Raw genomic sequence first — 25,091 nt, 5'->3', positions numbered from 1 at the left:
TGAAATGCTGTTCTGCGGGGTGTCTCTTGTCCCTTGAAAAAGCGAAACCTCATCAGAGCAAGCGCGACCGCGGTCTCCGCGTGGTGACCACAAGGCCCGCCAACGCCGCTCCGGCGGCCCCGCGGCGGTGTAACCCCGCCGCCGCCCCGGGGCTCGCTCCTCGCGGCCTCCCGCGCGCCGCCGCGGCCGCCCCCGCGCGCATGCGCATGCGCGGTACCGCCCCTCGCGCATGCGCGTCGCCGGGCGGCCGCGGCGGGGAGCGGGCGAGGGGATGTCGCCGCCGGGGCCGGGCCCGGAGGGCGGCGGGCCGTGCCTGCGCTCTGTCAACACGCGCGAGCTCTCCGAGGTCGTCTTCAACAACCGCAGCCCCCGCTCCGTCCTCCCGATCTGGGTGGACTTCGAGGGCAGGCCGCGCTACTACCCGGTCCTGCAGCCGCGCACTGGGCGGATCATGCACAGCTACCGGGGTGGGTGCGGGAGCCCGGGCCGCCGGGCCGGGGCGTCGGGGGGCTGCGGCCTTCCTTCTGGCGGGGCCGCGGCTGCCTGCGGGCACCGGTCGCGTGAGCTGGCGGCGGCGGGCTTCCCGCGGGTGCGCTTCGGGCTCGGGGCACGGCGGCCCTCGGCTCTGGAGGCCAGGAGACTGTACCGCTCCCCTTTCCTTCGCCGCCCTGCTCCCCGGTGACATCCCCCGGTCGTACAGGCGGTGGCCTCTAAACGAGAGAGCAGATCGGTTCCTTGCGGGTGGCCCTCAAAACTGCTCGTTGCAACGCGCGATAACTGCTGCGTTTCCACCTTGTTCTCTCCCAGGTCACCTCTGGCTGTTCCGGGACGCGGGGACAAACGACGGGCTCCTTGTCAACCAGCAGGAGCTGTTCATAGCCGCTCCCAACGTGAATACAGCAGACATCACGCTGCCAGGTAAACAGAACTGCGCGTGCCGTGGGACCTGATGAATTTTGTACTTGATCTCTTTGGACTTCAGTGTGAGGACCTAGTGAGAAATCAAGTACTCAAATAATAAAATCTACCTCAAAAATAGGAAGAGATCGTGAGGGTTTCTAGAGCGAGCTGTGTCATTGCACTGTATCGATTAGAGCTATTGGCAGACCTCTCATTTATAGATGTCTGATGGGTTTCGTAGGGTGCCTCACGACAGGAAACAAGAAGTTCTTTTCGTCTCTCTAGTGAATTTAGTGTGTTATGAATAACGCTGCTACGTATTATGTTCTGTATTCACGTCTTGGAGAAGTACTATTTGATGCAGCAGCTAATGAGAGCCCTTGTGACGAGGTCGTGTGTGTGTGTTTGTTTTTAACCTCAGTGTTCACCCTGAAGGAGAGATGTCTCCAGGTTGTTCGCAGTCTGGTCAAACCAATGGACTACAGGAAACTGGACATTGTTCGATCGTTATATGAAGAGCTGGAAGATCATCCTGATATTGGGAAGGATCTTCAGCGGCTTTCTCTGGAGAGAAGTGAAACGTTGAGGAACAGAATTCTGGAATAACATCATTACTTACTCCAGACTCTTTAAATAGCAAACCACTGAGTTTAAGCAGGGATAGTCACCGCGAAACATTCCAAGAACTAATGTGTGTGTTTTAAAATTCTGAAATACAAACTCAGTTAAGTTGATGGTAAGTCAGACCCAAAAGACTGAACAGCACATAGAAGCACGCCAGGTTCCTGATGGTTCAGTTCTGTTCTTTGTTATGCGTATTGCAAACTGATGACTATAGAGGCCTTGCGCAGATGAAGCTCAGAAGTTTTATTTGGACTATCTCAGAACACTGCCTAGGGACATAAGATCAGGTCATCTATTTGGAGAATGTGTATACAGAGTAACTTTCATTGTATTAGAATGTAAATTACACTGAGGATTAATTTAATCCAGACTCTAATGATTATAAGTGGCAGACCAACACCAGTTTTGCTTGAATAATTTGTTTTTGGTGGAATTTCACTCTCTCACACTTAGCCTAGCTTTGCCTGCGAATCACAAAGCGTGGGGGTGTTTGTGTATGCGAGGGTTTCCATCACCACCTTCAGGACCTGACCTGAAACATTATGTTGGTGGAAAGATGACGTTTAAATGCTTGGGGTTTTTTCTGCCTCTCACCTTTGCATTTACAAACCCATGTCCACTCTGAGGCTGACACATTTTTACACAGATCATACCTTGAATGCCTTATTTGTCCTTCATGATTGGATTCTTGCCTAGTTGATCTCAAGGTGATCCAACCTAGTCAGCCATATAGACTGGATCCTAGTTTTGGGAGACGTTTCTCTGCTGCAGCTGCTTCCCCAGCTTCTATGTATAGGCATAGAAGGTAGCGTTCATAGAAGGTAGATGCTTTGGGTCCTACCTTTTCCCATCACAGTGCAGTAGTTCAGGTTGTAGTGGGAGGCCTTTTCAGGGAGCACGGACCACTCGAGTTGCTGGTGTCTCCTAAGGAACAGACAGCAGACTGTATGAGCTCCTACGGGCCTATTGCTAGATCCAGCTCACAAACAGATCCATGATTTATTACAGGCTAGATAAGCAGAGAAAACATTTCTTTACCTGTATTCTGTTCCCCCCATACCTCAATTAGAATGTGTATTTGTGTGAATGTACACACGCCATTCAAAGCAGTATTGCTTTTAGCAGATGCATGAATTGTCCACCAAGTAACAGATCTAGTGCTGTTCCATGTTTGAAGCAGATTGATAGGAGATTACAGCAGGTTATTTCTGTGGCATAGGTTTCTTTCCAGTTAGACATTCTAAGAAACACAGCTGTGAAACTGAGAATATCAACATATTCTGTAAGTATGAAATGTCTCCCCTTTTTGTAGACTTGTTTTTCTTACATATTTGAAGTGTATGAATTGATCTTTTGTCATAAAAATGTAAATCCATGCTAACTTTTTAACTCTAATTCTGTCAAATAACTTCACAGCGCTTGTGGCTGTATGCTTGTATTCCTGAATTCTGGATTGAGTTTACAAACTGTTCAGCCTTGTGTTGCTGCAGGACTGTGTTGTGGCTAACACTAAACTGTTACCACAACAACAGGCAGTGTCTGTGCGTGAATGTAGCTACATGACAATTTCTGCTTTTACCACCTTTCGCAGACCTCTTTCAGAGAAAAGTGAGCCTGTGCAGGCCTGGGGAGTAGACCTCAGTAAGTCACCCAGCTCCTAGGGAGCCCTGAGGTTAGAGGGTGCCCTGCAGATACCTGAGAGGAATTTCTCTCCTGGTGTCCTTGTGAAGCTGTGCATTGTGATTAACGTGGCAGTACTGCCAGCCAGTGGCCTGCTTGACTCCGTAGTTTTAATGTAGCAGGTATTAGGCCTTAGGTTTTACAGATCTGTGCATATCACAAACATTCTGTATATTTCTGATTTATGTGGTCTCTTGTGTTGCTTATTAGAATAATTTAAATTTATTCCATTAGTATGTGACTTCCACCAGTATACAGCCAGTTGGTGGTACTTTCCTAGTACAATGTTTATCATTGCTAATGGATCAGATTCCTTGGATTCCTGCATGTTAGCAGACAGAAAAGCATACTTAGGTATCTGTGACTTGCCAAAAACAAACATACGAAAACTACCTCATGATCTCATCGCTCATAGGAGTATCCTGTCTTTGCTTAACTTTTAGTTACATCTGCTGAATTCCAAAGCAACTTAAGTCCTTAGCTGAAGAGCAGCTCCTGATAGGCAACAATTAATTGTGGATGCTTTGTGTTAATTTGCTGTGGTTCAGCCCATTTTCTAAGAGACATTTTCTGTCTACTCTTTCAAAGATTGACTTGAGGGCGGTTTGTTACCGTGTAGAAATGAACCAAAGATCCGTCAGTCCCTGGACAGCCTAACTAATGAGGGTACGCCCAAAGCAGGGAGCATTGGATTGTTCCTCAATGACTGTTCAATTTAAATTGCATAAAAATGCAGAAACAATTGTCAGGGTAGAGACCATCCTTCAACTATGTGCTGTCATCTGCAGTCACATATCTGCACAGTCTCTCTACCACCCTTCCCTCATCAATTTGTGTTTTAAAAGAGAAACTTACTTAATTCTTTGGAAGACTGCAGGCATTTACCCACAGAATGCCAAGTAGAAGGTGGCGTTTCCCTGAATCCTTGAGGTATGTGAGTCCTAGGACAGGAATTTTACAAATCCTGCTTCAGTTCTTTAGCTTTAGCATTTCATTTAAGCACAGATGCTGTCCTTGCACAGCAGGCCAGCTGCTCTTGATCCCCTCCCAAGGTGGCAAATGCCTCATTTCGCAGAACAGAGGCCAGACAGGGACTTTTGGATTCCGCACCAGGCAGCTGCCTCTTAAGTTAGGCACTGTAGCATCTGATTTTTAGTACCAAAGTACATTATTTGGATCTAGCTTCACAACTTTATACTATCATTTCATTCTGCCAACAGTAGGTGACTACTCTTTGCACAGCCACTAAGAGTAGGTACTTTATTTTTAAAATAACGATTGTCTCTTGCTTAATGTATAGCATGAGGCAATCCATGCTTGAAATCTTATACTTACCCTAGACAAGATAACAAAGGAAATTCTACTTCCATTTTGCAGTTCAAATTGAGTTTTCCAAAGTTATGCAAGAAGTCTGGAAGAGGAAGAGACTGAACACAAATACAAAGTCTGATGCAGAAGCCTGTTCACGCAGCTGCCTCTCCTATTCCTCCCACAGCTGTTTTCTTGCAATGTGGATACATTTTCTTGTGATATGAATTCTGTAACTACTTAGCTAATTTTAGCTCTGACATACCATCTACGTGTTGATTTTCCTGTTGACAAATCGTGAAATACCTTTTTTCCCCATGCATAGGTTTAAAAAGTAGCAACTTCCTCTCTAAGATGAGAAGCACTTAAAAACATCTCTCACAAATAGCTGACAAGGTTTTGTTTTTACAGACCACTGAGTCACACCTGATGTTACATTTGATCCTCTTGCCACAGTCTGACAGTACTGTTACAGGTCTTGCTGGTTCTGTCTTGTCTTTTTAACCAACATGGCAGTGATTGTGAGCATGTTAAATAACGGCCTTCATTTAGCTGGGCTAGTCATAAGAGACAAATTATCAAATGCTCAAATTATCAAACAAGACCCTACCATGGACTAGTTTAGTAATAACATCAGCCCAGCTGTGTATCTTAGTTTTTATACTTAGAGGCATTCTAGCATAAAAACAATTTGATTACCTATTGTTTCTCATTGGAATGCAATAGCTCATAATATTTCTGATATCATTTGGTTTTCATTCCTCAGCCAAACCCATGGCTTGTGTATTTATTCAAAGTGCAAGGCACTGACAGATGTAAGGAAGTAATTGACATAAAAGCCTGTTCAATTGGAATGGTTAAAGCAAGTGCATAAATGCTATCCTAGAAATTTTTGGTCATTAAAGAACTATTGATAAAATATGTTTAAAAAAAAAATAAACAACAAAATCAGATGTTATAGATAGGTAAACTTCTGGAGAAATGCTCAACATATGCAAGAAAGTATATTTCTTCTGTTCTGGAGTGCTCCTTTGGGTCAGAATAAGAAAAGACTAGAGAAAACCCCAGCTGGCTCTAAGACATGAACATTGGATAATGGAGCCTCCTACTAGTTACTCAGCTAGATGAGTAATGAGTGAAAGTTGTCATTTACTTGTGACAACTACGTTAAAAATTTGGGTAGTTTTTAGTCGGAGTCATAGCACTGTCTCATTTGTCAGTCACGGGAGCAGCAGTAAGTTGAGCGAGAGAGGTCAGGACCAGACAAAGTTCCCGCTCGACACAACTGCCGAGTGCGCTGCAGTGGGAACAGGTTGCTGCAGGAAGTGGCGGGTCACAGCTGAAGGTGAAAAACACCAGAGAAAACAAATTATTCTGACATTTGTTTAGTGTCCAAGGGCTCAAGGAGAGCACGCAGCAGTACAGAGTCCTGCCTCGTTATTTGAAAGTGAAGGCTAAACAACAGGAATATAAAGGATCATTCTAGTCTCCGTTTGAAAAAGTAAATTTCAGTTCCCTTGTAAAACCTTTTATTACATATATAGTGCGAAACTGAAGCCTTAAGCACAGTTAGATGCATTATTTCCCCTTGTTTTCCCATGAGGCAAATAGTCCAAAAAGTTTCACAAGTTTTTTCCAGTACCCAAGGAAGCGTCCTTTCTTCCTGCTTTTATCCAATTCTTTGCAACACAAATTTCAGTCTCGTCTTATGTGACTTTCAGAGATGCTCTGATCATCTTCCCATGACAGAGAATTTAGGTATGTGTCAGAGGGACAGTAAGCAGGGAAAAGGGAGGGGAAAACCCATAAATTTAACTATTATTGTTGAAATAGTACTACTAGTAGTACTGCTAAAAGAGTTAGGTCCCAAGGCAATCTTTGAATTGTGATATTTTAAATAATAATAGACTTTGGATTTTTTTAGGGTTTTTTTCTGTCTTTTGACCTTGTAGCTACATTAATATCACATTTTTCAGCTTTTCCTTGCCATACTGGGGGTAAGAAATTAATTGTTACCTTAATGGTACTTGAAAGATTCATGATTTCTGAGGCAAGAAGTATAGAAAACTGCCGAAGTTTGATACTGAAAACAAGAGTTAGCTGTACTGTAAAATATATGCAGATTATAAAGAAATAGTAAATTAAAAGCTCTCAAAACTTACAGTACTGTTTGCCATTAATACAAAAGACCTAGGGCTCAATATGAACAAAAGGAACAGAAAGAGGAATGGGTTACAATTACGTATTGCAAACTGTCCCATGATGCCAGAGGTACAGCTAAAAGGCTCTCCCGAGTAGATCATTTTGCCAGAAGCATTTGCCATGTACACTGGCAAATTAATTCATTATGAATTTTTATCAAAAGCAGGTTAAATACAAAAAAAAGGGAAAAACTAAAAATTTAGAAAAATTGTTGACTTTAAGAACATATTTTAAACCTAATCCTTGGCTAGCGGGACCTGGCCATCCACTTTTGATGTTTTTTACTTCTCACTCCCTGCATCTGCTATTGTACTACATACAATAAGTGAAATCCTATGTACTGCAATGATTGTAAAATCCTAGCAGTAATCAGACTGGCAGCAGGATCACTGCTCAGTATTAGCTGGCAGTGCTTTTTACTGCCCTCTCTGTTGGTACGCATTTCTTTCGCAGATCTTGTGAGATCTTTGAAACTTTCTCGATCCCCAGTCATGTACACACACGCATGTACACACATATTTATACCCATATGGGTGAACAAACCACTAGCTGACTGCCCTGGAAATGCGGCCAAAGTCTGGGCTGAGCAGGCAAGCCGGCTCTGCTGGGCACCGCTCCTGACCTACGCACATCTCACTTTGTCTGGGAGCAGCTGTTGCACAGCCTGTCGGCAATACCAGCGGTGCATAACACGCAGGAAAGCATCTTTCGCCTCCATGACGTGAAACTTGTAATTTGGCAACCAAGTCGGAGCAATAAGCGCTTATGGAAAGAAAAATCCGATTTGCATTTGGGGCTGGAGCCTGACGTCAGCCAGAGCAGGAAGCAGTGGAGTGTGGTCTGACCCTGCGAAGAAACGCTTGCCTGTGTCACGCGGCTCTTCTGCCAGTAAAGAGCGAGTCCAGCTGGGGTGGGGACAGGCTGTCAAGGCCAGCCCCTTTGAGAAGAGGAAGCTTTTGGAGAAAATCAGCCCTCCACAGCACGCAGAGGAGGCAGAGACTGGTGAGCGTCACTGCCTGTAGCCATAATCCCCGCCCTAGGCGTGCACCATGCGTAGCCGCTGCTGATGGCCACAGTGGGGACAAAGGACTCTCCGGAGAGGGACTGCGAAGCAATGACGCTGCAGCAGCCGCCCCTAGCCCTGAAAGGGGGCTGCCCCCCGGCTCTGTACATTCACAGCATGCCTGCCTGGGTGCTGGAGGATTTCTGCCAGAAGATGGACTGCCTGAGTGACTACGACTGGATGCGATTCGGTGAGAGGGGGACGGTGGGGCAGGTGGGCTGGCAGCAGGGCTGGCGCTCCCCAATCCGATGGGGTGGCGATGGGGCACACAGAGCAGTGGCGCGTTTAGGACCTGTGGTCGAAGGGTGCGAGGTTCGGGTGAGGTACGCAGCCTTCCCCACGCAGGGCCTCTGGCCGAATCGTTCCCCAGCGCTCAGAAGAGTACATCCTGTAGGCAGGGAACTCCCGAGCACCGATCTGTTTTCGGGATCAAGTGAAACCTCTGATTAACAGGTGGAATTCCAGACTTCTGTGTTCCCTTGGCTTCTCTTGCGCGGCCAGGCTCCCTCCCCTTGCTCTCTGCTTATCTTTCGCACTCCCCTCTCTGTTCGCACTTTATCTTCTGCTACTTCTTGTGCTTGCCTGTTTCCACAACATCCCTCACATGTGCTTAGATGTTCTATTTTTTTCTTTCCTCCTTCACTTCATGTATGTTGCCTCATACTTACTGCCCCTATTTTTCTCAGTCCTGGCCATGTCCTGTTAATAAGTATAGAAAATGTAGTCCCTGAGCTTTTTATCCTTTTTTCTGTATCCCAATCCAAACAATTCTAACCATTCTGAATTTTTTCATAGTTGGCCTACCTTCCTTTATTTAACGTGATTTAATTTCATTCAAGACTTCACTAACTCTGTCTGCTGATTAAACTCTTAACCCAGTTAAACTTGCTGACCTATGGGGGATTTATCTCCACTATCTTCAGATGCATAAAACTGGATGTTCTAAAGCCAGCTGAGGTGTGAACTCAGGAATCTGTTTCCACACGCACATCCCCCGGCCCCTAAGCCCCTCTGCCCCTCTGCTTCAGGCTAAGCAAGAAGCACATCAGGTGCGGGTCAGCTGAGAGGGGCTGAGTCAGACAGGCACCTTTGGTGGGTATCTCCACCAACCCCCAGAGACCACAAATGAGCACAGCTGAATTTACACAAAATCCCAGGACAGCACAGTTTGTCCTGGCTTCGCTCCCCAGATCCTCTGCCCAAAGGAGCTGGGGCTGCCACCTCCTGCCCTGCAGACTGAAGCAGGCAGAGGGCTCTCCAGGGCAGGCAAGGCCTCTCACTGCTGTCCGGCAGGCACTGACGGATGGGGAAGGTGCGACATAGCCCCATCTCAAATGCAGGGGCATTCTTAGACACGTTTGTTGTTTTACCGTTCTTGTTACCTCGCCCTCCACTAGCCCACAGCACTGTAACGCTTACGCTGTGGCCAGGTGCATCAGATTTAGCAGGAGCTAAGTAAGGGGAGGTGGATTACATGTTGGTAAGCGAGCTGAGAGGAGTACGGGGGGGTAACCCAGCATACTGTGTGCATTCAGGAATCGGGAGAAATTATGTAGGGTCAGCTTTAGCACGGTATCTCCTGCTCTTAAAAATAGCTGCATTTCACCGATAGGTTTATCTGACTGTAAGTAACACACAGAGGATTCAGTTACTATTTGGCTTACCATAATATTGGTATTTAGTAATGTAGACAGGACTGCAGTCTCACCACTAACTTCTGTTACCTATTTTGGGAGAATCACACCAGGAATTTAATCTGGACTTATTTTGGTACAAAGTGTTAACGTGAAGGAAGATTATGGGGAAAATATGCTGAAAAGTGTGACTGGGTTTTCTTTTTGGGTCTCTGATATAACAACATTTTTTCCAGAATAGTCAAAGGAATAAAGGCAGTATCTTACTTTTTCTTCATGTCCACATAGCTAATTTAAAAATGTGCAAATGAAAAAGCAAAATGTGTCTCACACCTTAGCTTTCCGTGCTTGCACTTGCTTGTTTTTTCTAATTTTTAAACAGAAATATCTGTTGTCTCCCACTAGCCTCCTACGTGATAACTGATCAAACAGAGCTACGGAAAATCAAGTGCATGGAGAAGACGGGGATCAGCATAACAAGAGAGCTCATGTGGTGGTGGGGAGTGAGGCTGGCAACAGTACAGCAGCTGCTGGACCTGCTGCAAGGACTGCAGCTCTACCGAGCGGCTCAAGTCATTCTGGACTGTGAGTAGCTGCCCCTTCCTCCCGCTTCTTCTCAGAGCACCTAGACCCAATCCAGTAAATGTGTCTTGCTAGCTGAAGAAACTTTTTGCTGGGAGTCTCATGCTCAAATTCTAAAATTTCTCCACTGATTCTGATGTTCTACTCTCTCAAATAAAATTTGTGGGGGGATAGGAGGAGGGGACATAGAGGAGGAATCACTGGTCCCTCTAGTTCATCATCCCACCTTTGTAGTGGCCATCTTAGATGCTTCAAGAGGTGCCAAAGAGAGATTGGCTGTGCTCTGAACCAGAGGAGGTACTTTCCTGCATCAGACAGGGTTTCAAAACAGAGCTTAATTTTAATTTTTCATACATTCTTGTTTCTCCGTGAAATTTTGTCATTATACTCTAATTGTCAACGAACTCAGAGTGAAAAACATATAATCATTTTGCCTATGCAGCCTGCTTTCCTGCACCATAAGAAAAAGTTTATGAAAAAGAAATGGTTTATCAACTACCTACATTACTATTTCTTTATCCCACTTCATATTTTCTCTATTCCTATGTTCTCCTTGATCCCTCCATAAAATAAACAACTGTAGTCTTTTCTAACTCTTTGCATGTAATTCTTCTCACCTATCTCCAGTTTGCTCTATTTCAGACTTATCTTTTTGAGGTAGGATGATTAGAAATTGAACTCAGTGTGCCTAGTTAAGGTAAACAATTGCCTTAGAGAAATCACAACACTTTAAAATATAATTTTCCTTTCAATTTTTCTCCATTGAAAATTATGTTTAATTTGCAGGTCTCCGTTTTTGTAAGCCAAATTGTACCTTAATCCAGTTCTACCACAAAATCCGTTGAACCCTGGACAACATACTGTCTTTCTGTATTGAGTTGCCCTAAAAAGTTGGCAGTAGACCCTTTTCACACATATTCCACCTCAAATCTACTTTCTGGAAATCAGATGTTTGTATGAATTTTGCCAGTTCTCTATAGTGAATTACTAGAAACAAAAATTACAGATTTTTGTTACATGGCCAAAAATGCTTAGAGACGTACTATCCAGCTGCATATGGGAAACGCTCAAAGCCTATGAGGGCATACACTTCCACAGGTGAAAAACGTGCGGGAGCACCATCTGCTTCTCACATTCTGTGACAGGGAAACTGTCAGCGACACGAGTGGTTTTGAGTTGCATGACGAGCGGCTGTTGCGAAACGGCACCCTGCCTCCACAGGGCAGGGCCGCCAGCAGTCAGAGGTGCAGCTGGCATTCGCTGCACAGCAGCTAGAGGCATTTCTCATGGAAAGTCCAATAATGCATCATGGGTTTCTTGCCACAGCATTTCTTTGTGTAGCACTGCTGTTTTTCTGTAGGTTCCTGGCATTAGCATGACTTTTAACCTTCATTTTGGTATGGCAGAAAAAAAAATCTTTAACAATGGTATTCTAAATTTCTATTTTCTTTTTTTTTTCAAAAGGAATATTAAGTACTACAGCACAAGCAACCTTCAAGCAAATTCTGTCTTAGTACATCAAACACAATAACCACAGACCCTAACGAGAGTGTTGCTCAGTTAATATAACTGATTTTGGCATCATCCATATGCAGCCTTTTTTGATTCAGCAGATCCACTTTCTAACTGAATTCAGTCACAGCATTCAGCTTAGGAGACACTAACAATTCTTACTCCTCATTCCTCAGCAAAGCAAAGCAAGCTACAGGAAAGTGAACTCAAATCTGTTTTAATTTGTATATCAGTAATCCAATTGTTAATTTAGTCACAGTGACTGTGACTGTGAGGGTCCAGTCTGAGTGGACAGGATTTTTTTTTTAATCTATACATTGAATAAATCTGATCTAGATATCACCAATCCAATAAGCCTGGCTCCCTGATAATGGTATTTTTATGGATACTCTGGAGTAGAGGATGACTTCCAGGATGTGATGACACTTTTTCTCTGTGCCTGTTCAGTATTTAACACAGTTGATTCCTAGTCCATAAAGAGAGTTTCAGGGTGCTCTTATATAACACAGGATAACCTACCACACCTTAAACTCTAATTAGTTACAGTCCTTGCCTTCTTTCTCTGTCAGAGCGCGTTCTGGGACCCACCTTTTTTTACAGCTGGCTTAATTCACTGTATTCCTTCACAGAGTTCATTGACATTTCTGTAATGCCACTTTATACATTATGATTTAATAAAAAAACCCCCTGCATTCTCCTTCCGAGAAACATAAAAACTGAAATTGAAAAATTACTGAATGTTTTTACCATTACATAATAGCAGCAACAATTTTCAACATAATTTTTATTTGTCGTGGAACAGGCTGGTTTTGTTCAGTTAGGTATGATGCCTTTTCTTACCCATGTGGGTTAATTTTGCCATTTTTGCAAAAGCTGAGTTCAAAGAGCTTAGAAAAATTACTTGGTATTAACAACTGAGATGATGCTGCTTTTACCCCAAGATAGTGAGTCTTCTCTTCTCCTACAGGCCTTGAAAACAAGACCATGAGTAGATTTCAGACTGAGGTTAGTTCAGCACATTGCATGGTGAATCACTCCAAGAGAAGCTTCATGTATTTAATTTCAGAGAGCTATTGCTTGCAAACCACAACATTGTTGGATTCATCTGATGTATAGCACATTCAGTAAAATGACTGCCTGGAAACCCAGAGGCTGCGCAGAGGTTCTCTGATCATTAGGCCTGGTCCTGTGTGCAAAGGCCAGAATATGGCACTGGATCAAATCCAGAGGCAGCATTTTAAAGCCCCTGACAAGATTGCTTACACAAGAACCAAGTAAGATTTGTCTCTCTGATTATGTAAAATGCAAAGAATCAGGCTTCCAAGCCAAGAGCAGCTTCCAGCAACATCACCATTAAAAATAAAGAGGCAACATAAACAAAAATAATCATCCTCATTGCACAGAAACATTCATCATCATCCTGTTTGTCTGACTGATTTGCTTTTAAGTGGTATGTCAGTATCACTGTAGCTTGCGCAATATGCACCTGAGTTCAGCCTCTGGTACACGAGGGGATTACCTGCTTTCTCTTATGCTTCTGTGATTTACCTTTTCTTTTTTTTTTAGCTTTCTCAAAAACATCTATGAGACTTTTTGGACTTCACTTGCCACAAGCTGCAAAAACTGAGGGTTTTCCCCTGTTAAAAATAAAACCCAATCAACTTCCTCCCGGCTGGAGGAGTACACTTTGTGATTGTAGTTGGCTGATGCAAGTAAACAGAGGTCTTTATAAGGATTTCTGCAGGCTAGATAATAAATAGGGAAAGTAAATATTAAGACATCATGGCAAGAAATGGACATAGTTCAGCTCAATGACACTGAACTGATGTAATAGATGTAACATACCTTTGTTTCTCTGATTTCTTTTGTGACAATGGATGAACTACAATATTGGACTGTTCCACGAAGGGCTTCATAAGGAGTTAGAAGTAATTTTGGTTTTGACTCTGAATTCTGTAGAATCTGGGAATGAGCATGGTCATGACACTAAAACCACACAACTGAAAATAGTCCTAAAATATTTAACTGACTAAAACCAATACAATTCTGTCAAACTTCCTCTCAGTCCCAAGACAATTAACAAAGAACTAGATGCCTTTTTTAGGCTGGGAGATATTTGTGATTTGAGATCATTGGCTGAAGGATGCTACATAGAAAATGACAAAATAAATATACTGTTATTGCTAATTTCTTACTATAAGAGACTATATATCTTTTGCATAGTCATCACTGGTATTTCTTTGAAGCCATCACTTCTTATTAATTTCCAGTAGTAGTTAATGTCATGAATATGGTCTGAATTTAAATACCAATAGTACTCCAGCAATTTAACAATAAATCGCTTGAATGTTCATTTTACTGTTCATGTTAATTTACAGTCTGTTTTCCTGACTAAGATTATTTCCTGATAACTGATTAGAGTCAGATTCTATTTTCCCTGGTAATCTTCATCTTTCCTTTGTTCTCTTTTGAAGGGACATCAGCCTCTAATATTACCAACTTTGAAAAAGAAGAGCTGGTAGAGCCGCCTAAACAGGAGAACATATCTTTAACTCCCACAGAAAACAAAAATAGAGAGAGAGAAAATGAGATAAGTCTGTTGCCATCACCAGACTCTTCACATCTGGGAGTATCACCAGCAGGCAGTAAGTAAAGTAATAGATTCTGAATTTGCTCTAACATTGAAATGACCATATAGACAAGACCGCTTCCCATTCGCTTTCAGTATAGTATAATGAATACATTGCTCTTCAAAATGGTCATATTTGAATATTTGCCTTTTTCCTAGCACTGTTGCCTCCTGAGCTGTTTATTCCTAACTTTAGCACACAGCCTCCTGTTCCTCCTTGCTATAGCTCTCTTGGCCTTGAGAGATGCTGGCTATATCTATCCTGTGGGATCTCAAGATGTTTCCCGGGTCTCTGTGAACACCGTGGTCCCATCCTGGCTTCATACTAAGACTACATTAGTGCATACATTTCCTGCCCCATGTCCCTCTCTCCATGCAAAATAAATCTAGGCCAGAAGAGAGCTGTGCACGGGTCAGCAGGCCCCTCTGCCTGGGAAAGGGAGGGAGCAGAACCACAGCACATACTGAGGAGAGCATCTGACCAACAGTATAGACATAGGGAGCTCTATGTCCCCGAGCCAGGACTAGAGAGATCTGCCTAGTCATCTTGCAAAGAGGAAACAGGAAAATAGCTCCCTATCTTCACACAGTATTTCACTTTTTGACAGCTTGTCACAGATTATTCCGGTTAGGAAATTCAACAAAATACTCCAGACCTTCATAATTAGTCACAGGTTGTGGTATTATAAAAATAAGGTGTATTTTCAATGCTGTTATTTCAATTTCAGGTGCTGTTTCTGAAGGAGCCTTGTATTCACTCCCTTCACCACCACCTCCCCCAAGAGACCTTTTGAAATCCTTACAGTCAAATCCTCCTGTCTCATCAAGTGTGAAGGTAAATCCTTTTAGTATTCATTGATTATAAAGATCTAGTGAAAAAGTGGGACTTGATTACAATTTGTTTGGACTGAATGTAATACTAATGCTTCAGTTAGATTACTTACGGTTTACATCACTTTTTTTGCCAGTGAAGGACCAGTGAGGGAAAAGATTAACAATATTGCATACTGCATAGCTCAGCATGGATAACATGCCCACAAATAGCAATTAATTTTGAAGGAATTTCCAGTATAGATTTTACAGAGGACTTAACATTTCTGGTGTGATCATTCCACAGTGCAATATATACCACTGACTAGTCAGAATGGCCTACTTCTTTTAGTTTAATTTTATATTAAAATGTGGTTTCTGCTCAAAACCGGGCTAGTATCAAATTTAAGTCAGGTTGCCCAGAGCCTTGTGTAGCTGACAACTGAAAATCTCCAAGGATGGAGGTTCCATCACCTCTCTGAGCCCCTGTTCCAGTGCTTAACCCTCACTGTGGTAAGTTTTTCTCATGTTCCTAATGATTTCAGCATGTGGTCTCCTGTTCCTTCCTCTCTATAGATCTCTTGTCTTTAAGATAGTCTAGCTAGATCTGTCCTGTGGGTTCTCAGTGTTTCCCAGATCCATGTGCACACTCTGGTCCCATCATGGTGCTGTCTTGGCCTGTTTTCTTTGGTTTATTTTGTTCGAGTTTTTTTAAAGAAGATTGTGTTTTAAGACTTTAAACTCTTCCAAAATAACATGGTTCAAGAGTACCAGCCAGAACAGAAGATTGCTACAAGGAATGCAGTAGTTTCAGAGTTTCTTGAGAAGGAGTTAATGTTTTGTTTTCTCAAGTCTGGAGCACATTACGGTTGTGAAAGCTGCATGATTAGGCTACGGTGTAACTGTAATAACAATTGGCATTAGGACTTGCCACACTGGAAGCCACAAATTATTGTGCAACCGACACCAGATGCTTCAGAAGTATACGTGAAGTTCCTACCAGAACATAAATACATTATGAGGGACCCTACTTTCTGATCCAACTGTTTCTTAACAGCCATAAAGATTAATATTTTTTGTAACTAGAACTAACATAACTTCAAATAAATATATGGGCTTTTAAAGAAAACTAAGTCTGTTTTCTGGGAAAGGTGGAAATGCAAATTGGTAACTGTTTTCAAGTCTCTTCTACTATGCAAAATTTTTACATCAGCACAACACATGAAGACAGGTATTACAAAGGAAAACCCTAATGAGTGATTGCACAGTACCTTTCACAGTTTCTTTCAACAACCACAGTGATTGCTTAAATATGGAAAAGAAAATAGGACACCTGAAAGAAGGAAAAAGCATATGAATTTTCATGAGATAAACTTGTTTCTTCTACAAATGTGTAGCCTTGCAGCTCTTCTACTCCTCAGCAGGAGACAATGACTGATCTCCCCAGTGGGAGTCTTTTGTGGACCCAGAGGGAAGTTACTAATGCCACAAATGGTTTCAGTGACAAGTGCAGAATTTGTGAAGGTACTTTTGCAGATGTCTACAAAGGTCAGAGGAACAACATACTGTATGTCATCAAAAGACTGAAAGAGGCAAGTACTCCACCTTTTCTTTTTCTTTTAAAGGAGTATGTTATTAATATCTCTGGAACATTAGCAGTTGTTATTTAATATTGCATGGGCAAGGAACCAGAACGGCTACACAAGAGGAGAGGTAAAAAGGAAATGATGTAAAGTAAGTAAACCTAGATTCAGCAAACACATATGAGAGAGACTTTACTCATTTGAGTAGTTTTATTAACTCTGTCTCTGGGAGTAGCCTGCAATGTAGCTACCTGCATTGATGATTGGGTCAGAGGTATCTTTACACCGGTTTTTGTTCTAATTTTCAATTAATTGTTGTCTTTGACACAAAGTTGCCATCAGTGATACTTGCCTATTTTATAAAGTAGCTTGTCATTTAGAGACTAAAAGAGCTGTATAAATGCAACATCTTAATAATTACTATTGACAATCCATTGCATGTTTTCATTTTTCAGATGGAATGCACAAGCCCAAATTCCACCCAAAGATTCTTTCATACAGAAGTACAGATTTGCTTTCGGTAAGTGGTTGGCTTTCAGATGCAGTCTGTGCGTGTCCTGCATGTGGCCTGTCGCCCGTGTGTTTAGTTTACGATGGATGCGTCTGTCTCCCAGGCACTGTGCTGTTCTGGGGACAGTGAGGCCTCCCGGTGATGCTGCAGGTCCCTGCTGAGCAAACACAGCCGCTCTGCCAGTCCTTGAGATGGTGAGGAGGCAGTGCCTTCTGGAGCTTTGTATCCCTCCTACGTGCTCAGAACGGGGCTGCACTATAACGATCTCTCTCTTTGCTGCTAGGTTAGTTAGCCTTCTGCAGTCCTGCTCAGGGCCATTCTGTGCTTCCAGCTAAAGAGCACAATTCCTTAGGAATTTATTCCAGCTCAGGAATGTATTTTTCTGTGTTGCTCTTATTTCATTTGCAAATCATTGTTGATCTGTGCCTGCAGGTGTTGTCATGTCAACATTTTGCAGCTGCTGGGTTTCTCAGTAGAAACTGGATTGCACTGTCTGATATATCCATACTTGCCTAATGGATCGCTACAAAACAAACTTCAGTGTCAAGTAAGAAAACAATCTGGGTCTATTATCTATCTGTGATTACAAGTCCTGTCCTGTTACTGTATGAAAAGCAATTATATCTCTTTGAATTCTGAGAAACAGCCCAAGTATCTTGACTACAAGTACTATAAAGGCTGCAGCTCTTTTCCAGTTTTTCTACTGCAAAGCAGATCAGGTCAACAGGAAGTTTCAGCTGTGCAGCCTTTAGATTTTTAAAGTAATAAGGGATCTGCAAAATGTGTCTATTCATATTGTAATATTTCATTGGATTTGGGAATATATTGCTGTAGAATCCATCATCATATTCATTGGCGTAATGTGCTATGAAGTTCTACAAGGGCTAGAGAGGGAACAGTTTGAGATGTTCACACCTACTGAAAGAGCATTTGCAGAGGAGATCGTAGGGCGGAGAAACACCAGAAAAGCAATCCATCAAAACCAGCGTTCTGCCTCAGTAATGGCCAGTACTTGATGCTTTGGGCAAGCGTGGTCCTTGCTGTATCCCTATCTCATTGTGTCCTATGGCAGGCAAAATGTGCAGCACAATATATAAGAATAGGTTCCTTCCTTGGCCTAGAAATCACCCATTTCTGCCTTGGACAAAACTTTTGATTTAGGTCAGCAGGAGTTTTGATTGGGACTAAAACTAAGTCTATGGTTTTCAAAACTACTAATGTCTTACAGTTTTTTATTGTATAAAATAGCATTTTTTTCCTCACTTCCTTGCAGGATGATTCTGCTCCACTGACCTGGGAGATGCGAATTAGCATTTCTACAGGACTCATCCGAGCTGTACAGTATATACATAATTTTGGAATTCTTCATGGGAATATCAAAAGGTGAGGGGTTTGGCATATCAGCACTTCCTTGTCACCTGTTAATTCCAGGATTTCTTTAACAATAATGGCTGAAAGCTTATGCAATTTTGAAATCCATTTGCAGTATCTTTCTGCTATCTCTTGTTCTGTAGGGTGTTTACCGTTTTATGTTTAATCTGTCTCTCTTTTCTAAATGATGGAAGTACATTCTTTGGAAGTAATTTTTGGAGTGCTTGTTCTTCCCCCTCTCCCTTTCTACCGTTCTTTATCCTTTCATTCATACACAGCAGGCCAAATGCTGGAAACTTTCAGCACTTAACTTTAAAATGTAAAACTGTAATCCTTTACCACAAATTAAAGTAATTACTTGACCAATATTGTTACTTGTCTCTCTTTATCACAGCTCAAATGTCTTGTTGGATGAAAACTTTACACCAAAGCTTGGACATTCAGGTCTGCGATTGTATTCTGTTGATAAAAAATCAGAATATGCTATGATGAAAACCAAAGTCCTACAAGCTTCTCTTACTTATCTGCCGGAAGATTTTATCAGACACGGGCAGTTAACAGGAAAAGTTGATATATTCAGCTGTGGTGTGGTACGTTGCCTTTTTTCCATGTTTTGTTGCATTCTTTGGTGCTTCTAGACAGGAAATTGGATATAAGAGCATGTGCCTCATATAGTTGTTTTGCGGCAATTTCATATCATAGTTGCTGACTCTATAATGTGTTGAAATCCTGTTTTTAATTATGTTCACACTCCAAATATACTTCAGTTTGTGGCAAAGTGAGGTGAATCTTTTGAACAAAAGAAACAAAATTGTTTCTTGTTGCAAAAAGATTATTACTGCTGGTCGTTAAAAAAAAAAAAGAGTAGCAGAAAGACTGCAGTTAGGTTCTCAGAATTCTTGCAGATTTGCCACATGAACTGCTACAAACATCACCTGTTAATTTGGAATTTCAACTAATATAATTGATAGTCTTTGATGTCACCTGTCTCCAGGTGATATAGGAAGGATAGGAAGGTACTCTGTTCAGTGTGATTTCTTATCTAGATTTAGAATGACTTTCTTCTCATCCTTTGTTTCAACAATATCTATTGTACTTAACTATAAAATTTGGACTTGGGTCTGGAGATAGATCTAAAGTGTCATAAAGATTGCCCAAATCTGGCATTGTTAAGCCATTTGAAGTAAAAATATAATTTAAAAATGCCCTGGCAGTTCAATATTTCTTTAGTTACAAAGCACATTTTTAAAAATAGAATTAATTCTGAACAAATTGTTTTATCCTTCAAATATACTTTCTAGGTCTTAGCAGAGATACTGACAGGGATTAAGGCACTGGATGAAGGAAGACACCCTATTTATCTGGTAAGAAAAAGCAGGAATAATGAATACCAATACGAACGAATGGGGTTGCTATCATAAAATGAATTTTCATTTTATATAAATGTTTGTTATTTGCCGTCTGCTGTACACATCCTGAAGAAGGGATGTTTAGAAGCCATATCCTGGTTCCATTAATATCAATAGACTACCTGCCTTTAGATAGAAGCAGAATATATATTCCTATTTCACCTACCACACTCATGAGTGCTGGCCCGATTATATTAGGAGATACTCCAGAATAACTGGTGTTTAAATACATGCTTATTTAAGAGACAAGGCTTTGTGCTGAAATGCTGCTGCATGTTTTTTATGTGCCAGAAAGAGGTGTTATGAGCCAAACTGAATGGGGAAACGTGGGTAGGCGGTAACTGCAGTTGCTCATCATCATGTTTATCAGGCGTTTATGTATTGCACTGGTGTCTGGAATTTATATCCTGGCCAATTTGCCCAAGTTGTGATTAGAACTACACAAACTACTTTCACAAGCAAGCAGAACTGGCCAGGCTCACTGAATGCCATTAACACTATCTTCATGAAAACAGACTCCGCCTATATTCCTTCTATGGGATATGCTCCTTCTGATTTGCCATCTTGTTGAAGCCTTTGAGGGGAAAACAATAGTATTCTTACTTATTATTTCCAAGCAATTCAGCAATGTTCAAATGGGTTCAGAAAATAAAGGATCCTAGGTTTCTGATTTCTTTAAGAAATATTTGAAAAGTCCTGTGCAAGAATGCTGCTATATACAGTGTTGATTATTTTTCATTCCTATAAATGGGCATCAGCGTAGAAGAGATGGGTCTGCTTTAGTGAATTTGACATTAGACACATGCAGAGAAAACCTTTGGCCTTTTCTCTCCTATGAAAAGAAACATTTCTGTCAGTTGCATGAATGGAAATTCTTAAAGCTTTTAGGTCTGTAAACCACTATTAAGAAGTGATAATAATAAATATATGGCAAGACTCATACTCACAGTCATTCAGATAGAAATGTTGTGTTAATTTTGCCTTCACTAATGTATCTCTTTCCTTTGAACAGAAAGATATGATTGCTGATGAAATTCAAATAGCGAAAGAAAGCTCATACTCCAAAGTAAAAAATTTTGAAAAGCTAGCTGCCAAGGAAATATGCTGTAAATATCTAGACAAGAAAGCAGGACACGTGCTGGAAGAAGTTGCTATTGATTTTGCCTCAGCCATCTGCCTTTGTCTGAGAAAGAAGAATTCTAACATAGCAGAGGTAATATTTTAAATACATGACCAAGATTTTAGTCTTCTTGACAGCAAGGTCTAAAGCTTCAACATTCATGCCTTACTTATTTTTGAGAGTGTTGATATAGGAGAATATGTGTAAGAAGGGGTACAGGAATTATTCTGCATTCACAGATGTTGTTGTTAAAAACAGGTTCTTGAAATTATGGAAATAGCTGAAAATAAATTAAGAGAGCATTATGTCTGTGAAGGCAGCACTTCTGGATTCTCCATGAACACTCCAGAAGAAACTGATGATGAGACAACTAGTCTCAGCATGGATATGCCTTCTGCGGGGGAGAATAAAGAGGACAGCACACAGCCAGTGATCCTGACAAGTGCCAAGCCATGCACCCCTTTAATAGGAGTTGTGTCACCTGACATTTACTGCGGACAAATGTCAAGAGTCCCTTGTGAATCAGATGAATCAAGTAGCTTTATATGGAATCCTTCAGAAAGATCTACAGATGAGCTACCTAGCAACAGCTGTAATTCAGAAAATATGGCAGCCTCTGATGACAGGATCAAGCAGGAAAAACCTGCAAATGGACTCCAGGAAAGAAATGCAGCATGCACCAAAAGTGATGATGTCTTGAAAACAGAGTCTACTGCACAGAGCACCTTTCAACAAAAAAATGCAGACCTCGACTCTTCATGTTCTTCACAAGGTAAATATACATAAATCTGAAGGGTGCATGCAGAACATTCAAAAGCATATGATCTTCAAGAAAAACTTAAAGCATATGATCTTCTTCTTTGGCAAAACTGCCCATGCTCTGTTATGATAACCAAAGTCTTGGTAAAAGTGCTCTAGTATTATAATAGTAGGGACAAATTACTCTCTTCTCCAGAATTGCTTAGGTTCTTCTTCCTACTTCTAAACACATTTCAGTACATTTTTTCTCCTTGGTTATGATTTTACCAACAAATCTACAAAATGTTGTCTGGTTTTCTATCAGATTTTTTCCCTAAGCCAGGTTTGTTTGTTTTTTTTTTAATTTAAAATTATCATCTATTCCTTAGACAATAGATGGATTTTTTTCTCAATATTTGGGCTCTTTTGTTTTTCAGCATTAGCCAGAGAGACATCTTGGAAAATAAAGATAAATGATCAAAAAAAGAAGCTCATGGAAAATATTTTGCTCTATGAAGAAGACAAATTAAACAGTTCTGAACTTTTTGAAACATAAATTGGATGGATTTATTAGCAGTGGCCAGCTCAGAAGAAATAAGGACTGTCTCTTCATTAGAAAGATGGTAAAAGTGTACCTTTCATGTAAAGTTAAGTAGCAGGTTTGGATCAGAAACATTAGCCCTCACTGAAGAAAACAAAAGTGATCACACTGAGAAGAAACAGAAAATATCTGTTCTAAAGCAGATAAAAGCACGATGCCACTCTGTAAACAGAAATGCCTTCTTCCTTTTCATCTGCAATGTAAAAAGATACGGCAAACAGAAACAATTGCCAAAATAATTTATGAACCTTTTGCAGTGTATTTCAGAAAGCATCTACATATAATGTATGTCTTATTAAAAAACACAGTCCTAGAAGTTACAGTACAAGCACTGATCAGCAGCCAGTTACCAATACCCTTTATGGTTATCCCACTGTGTACAAGCAGACAGAAATCTTCAGAGAGATTGAAGTAAGTTTCAGTTTTCAGATGAATCTATCCTATTCCATACAATCTTAGTCCATGTACTCAAACACACTGCATTACCAGAGAGGGGAATTTTTATGCAAGTTCTCAGATGTATTCTACATGACTCAATCTCAATTTGAATTGCACTGAACATAGCTGTAAGTAAATAATTTAAGCCATGTTAGTCTACTCTATGAGCTGTTGTATGCTGTCATATTTATTATCAAGTGAAAGCCCCCCTAGGAAAGTGTCACTTTTATTGTTATGCCTATTTATTATTTGTAATATTGTTAGCATATTCCACTCTTGTGCAGTCTAAGGAAATACAGTTTTATTATAAACAAAAAGAACTATCAGAACATGTAGCTCAGCTTACAGACAGGTGACTGCTGCCTCCTTAGCATAGGTAATAGGGCCTGATGTACAGAAATGGCTAAAATTCACAATGGAGTTGTTCGGGGAATATTTAAAAAAAATATGAATTTATATGTAATTCTTTTCATTGGAATTGTGTAATGGTATGTTTTTCCTAGCTTTACATGAAGGTCTCCGAGTAAGGCTTCATATCTTCTATATTTGTACGGTACCTAGCTCATTGTAGGTACTATTATGAGCAAGTAGAAGTATTTTAACTAAAAACCTGAGTAATAGAATCATCTACACGTGTATCAAATTGATTTCTACACTAAAAACTGGTAAAATCCCTTAACTATAAGTGCCTTGGATACTGTCTATATATTTGCCAGTGTCAGGTTTTTTTATTTTACCAGAATAAAACCAAGAAAACATTGGTACTGACATAAGAAACATTGAGTATATTCAGATTGGTCAATAACTGCTTAATTCTACATGAGATTTAATTGAGATACTTTATGGTGCTGAAAATTTAATATTCGTTGGTTTTCATGGGTATATTTTGGGAGATCCATGGTAAATACCTTGGGTCTCCTCCAGGAAGAAATGCACATAGACACACCCCAGAGCTGAATGGGAAACCCAAGTTTTTTAAATTGAGAAACATAATTTCGACACAGTTCTGTTTCACAAAAATGCTTTAAAGGTTTTGTTCTCCTGTAGTCACAAAATGAAATGGTTATTCTTTGCCTTGTTCCATGTTAGTTTTAAAATATTCTGAGATGATCTACAAGGTCTTGTAGAGTTACATAAGTATATAATGTAACATATAAGACACTGCGTAGTCTTACAATAATGGTACTCTGTTACATAACTTGGCTATTCAGTATAATGTATGTTTTAATCTCAACTTGGCAAGTTTATACATTACTATTTACTAATACCTTTGTGAATAAAAAAACTGAAAAAAATCCTCTCTTTATAGCCTGCTTTTTCATGATTTATGGCACAGAAAAATGTGTCTCAATCCACGCTATTTACGTAAATTTGTATTCATAGGGAAGCAGCTCGAGGTCTTCTTGCACACAGTTAATCGTTAGTAATTATTAGTACAAACATGTTTATTCAGTCTTCATTCACTGTTAAATAGCTGATTTTTAACTTTGAGGTGTCCCTAGAGAAAAATTTCACTCTAAAATTAATAATTACAAGGATTACTGAGATACAACTGACATTTATTGTTGTTTAGATGCACAATCTATAGCATCCTTTATCCTTAAGGCATTGTAGCCCTTTGTCAAAAATGAAGGACAACTCTGCTTTTTTTTATCCATGAACACTAGAATAAGGGCACAGAATATAAATTTTAAAAAAAGATAATTGTTATAGAACTATAGAACTGTGCAAGTAAAACTAATTTGGAGATTAGCACCTCCCAAAGGTGCTGTTAAAATCTAGAGGCTGAACATCATCCTATATTGTTTATTAATGGTAAGAATTATCAATTCATTGACACATCATGCTATTTTTTCTTGTATGTTGAATTTTAATAATGTGAATAAGTGCAAACTCGGAAGCATCATGTCTACTAGCAAAACTAAAAAGGCATTTAAATATGTAGAGTGTGAAGAAAGCTGCATTACACAGTTTTCGAGGTTACTAATTGCTATGTAACAAACCAGCAAATTTTTCTGTAACCATTGACTGCATCTCATGTATCCTTTGTACTAGAACATTTTTGTACCTAAAAATGAAATGTCTGTGCTATAAAATATACAGCTTCCAACATACACTAGGGTTTGGGGTTTTTTACAGGCAACAGTGAAATAGATGCATTTCCTAACATCTGATGAATCGTATTTCCTGGTGCTATTTCTTATACAGTTCTTGCCATTTGTTAAAGTAAATGGTAAATTTCCCTGAATTGAAAGACTGGATTACACCTTCAAGCATTCCAGTAAAGTGAGTGTACAAGGACAACTCAACCACACACGTCACTGATCTATACACATTATTATTAAGTAGAATCTTTTTGTGTTTACAATTTGAACC

At 40.7% G+C, this 25,091-nt stretch overlaps 2 protein-coding genes across 4 annotated transcripts; both read left to right on the top strand.

The window, feature by feature from the left end:
• The first annotated feature begins 225 nt into the window (after nt 1-225).
• VHL (von Hippel-Lindau tumor suppressor) lies at nt 226-3,296 on the top strand. The gene is made up of 3 exons (XM_075158562.1): nt 226-467; nt 808-918; nt 1,322-3,296. Exons 1-3 carry the CDS (start codon nt 230-232, stop codon nt 1,504-1,506), a joined length of 534 nt encoding a protein of 177 aa, XP_075014663.1. The 5' UTR covers nt 226-229; the 3' UTR covers nt 1,507-3,296.
• Nucleotides 2,755-24,817, top strand: IRAK2 (interleukin 1 receptor associated kinase 2). Of its 3 annotated transcripts, none has more exons than XM_075158561.1 (14): nt 2,755-2,806; nt 4,582-7,967; nt 9,817-9,996; nt 13,980-14,150; nt 14,863-14,969; nt 16,369-16,536; nt 16,983-17,047; nt 17,471-17,585; nt 18,312-18,421; nt 18,804-18,999; nt 19,711-19,773; nt 20,831-21,031; nt 21,197-21,710; nt 22,114-24,817. In XM_075158561.1, the coding sequence occupies exons 2-14, from the start codon at nt 7,781-7,783 to the stop codon at nt 22,230-22,232; spliced, it is 2,196 nt and encodes a 731-aa protein (XP_075014662.1). In that variant the 5' UTR covers nt 2,755-2,806; nt 4,582-7,780; the 3' UTR covers nt 22,233-24,817. The 3 variants fall into 3 exon arrangements, with proteins under 3 accessions (XP_075014662.1, XP_075014661.1, XP_075014660.1); XM_075158560.1 differs by having other exon boundaries at nt 16,366-16,536; XM_075158559.1 differs by having other exon boundaries at nt 16,342-16,536.
• The last annotated feature ends 274 nt before the right edge of the window (nt 24,818-25,091 follow it).

This window comes from Calonectris borealis, chromosome 10, assembly GCF_964195595.1.
Source record: "Calonectris borealis chromosome 10, bCalBor7.hap1.2, whole genome shotgun sequence".
Classification (NCBI taxonomy): Eukaryota; Metazoa; Chordata; class Aves; order Procellariiformes; family Procellariidae; genus Calonectris; species Calonectris borealis.
Note: the sequence above shows the minus strand (reverse complement) of the source record. Positions and strands in the feature narration are given on the sequence as shown.

Coding starts and splice junctions, on each gene's coding strand:
- IRAK2 (XM_075158559.1), top strand. CDS start 7,781: ATGGCCACAGTGGGGACAAAGGACTCTCCGGAGAGGGACTGCGAAGCA. Junction 7,968..9,816: donor CTACGACTGGATGCGATTCG/GTGAGAGGGGGA, acceptor GTCTCCCACTAG/CCTCCTACGTGATAACTGAT. Junction 21,711..22,113: donor CTCTTCATGTTCTTCACAAG/GTAAATATACAT, acceptor TTTGTTTTTCAG/CATTAGCCAGAGAGACATCT.
- VHL (XM_075158562.1), top strand. CDS start 230: ATGCGCGTCGCCGGGCGGCCGCGGCGGGGAGCGGGCGAGGGGATGTCG. Junction 468..807: donor GATCATGCACAGCTACCGGG/GTGGGTGCGGGA, acceptor GTTCTCTCCCAG/GTCACCTCTGGCTGTTCCGG. Junction 919..1,321: donor AGCAGACATCACGCTGCCAG/GTAAACAGAACT, acceptor TTTTAACCTCAG/TGTTCACCCTGAAGGAGAGA.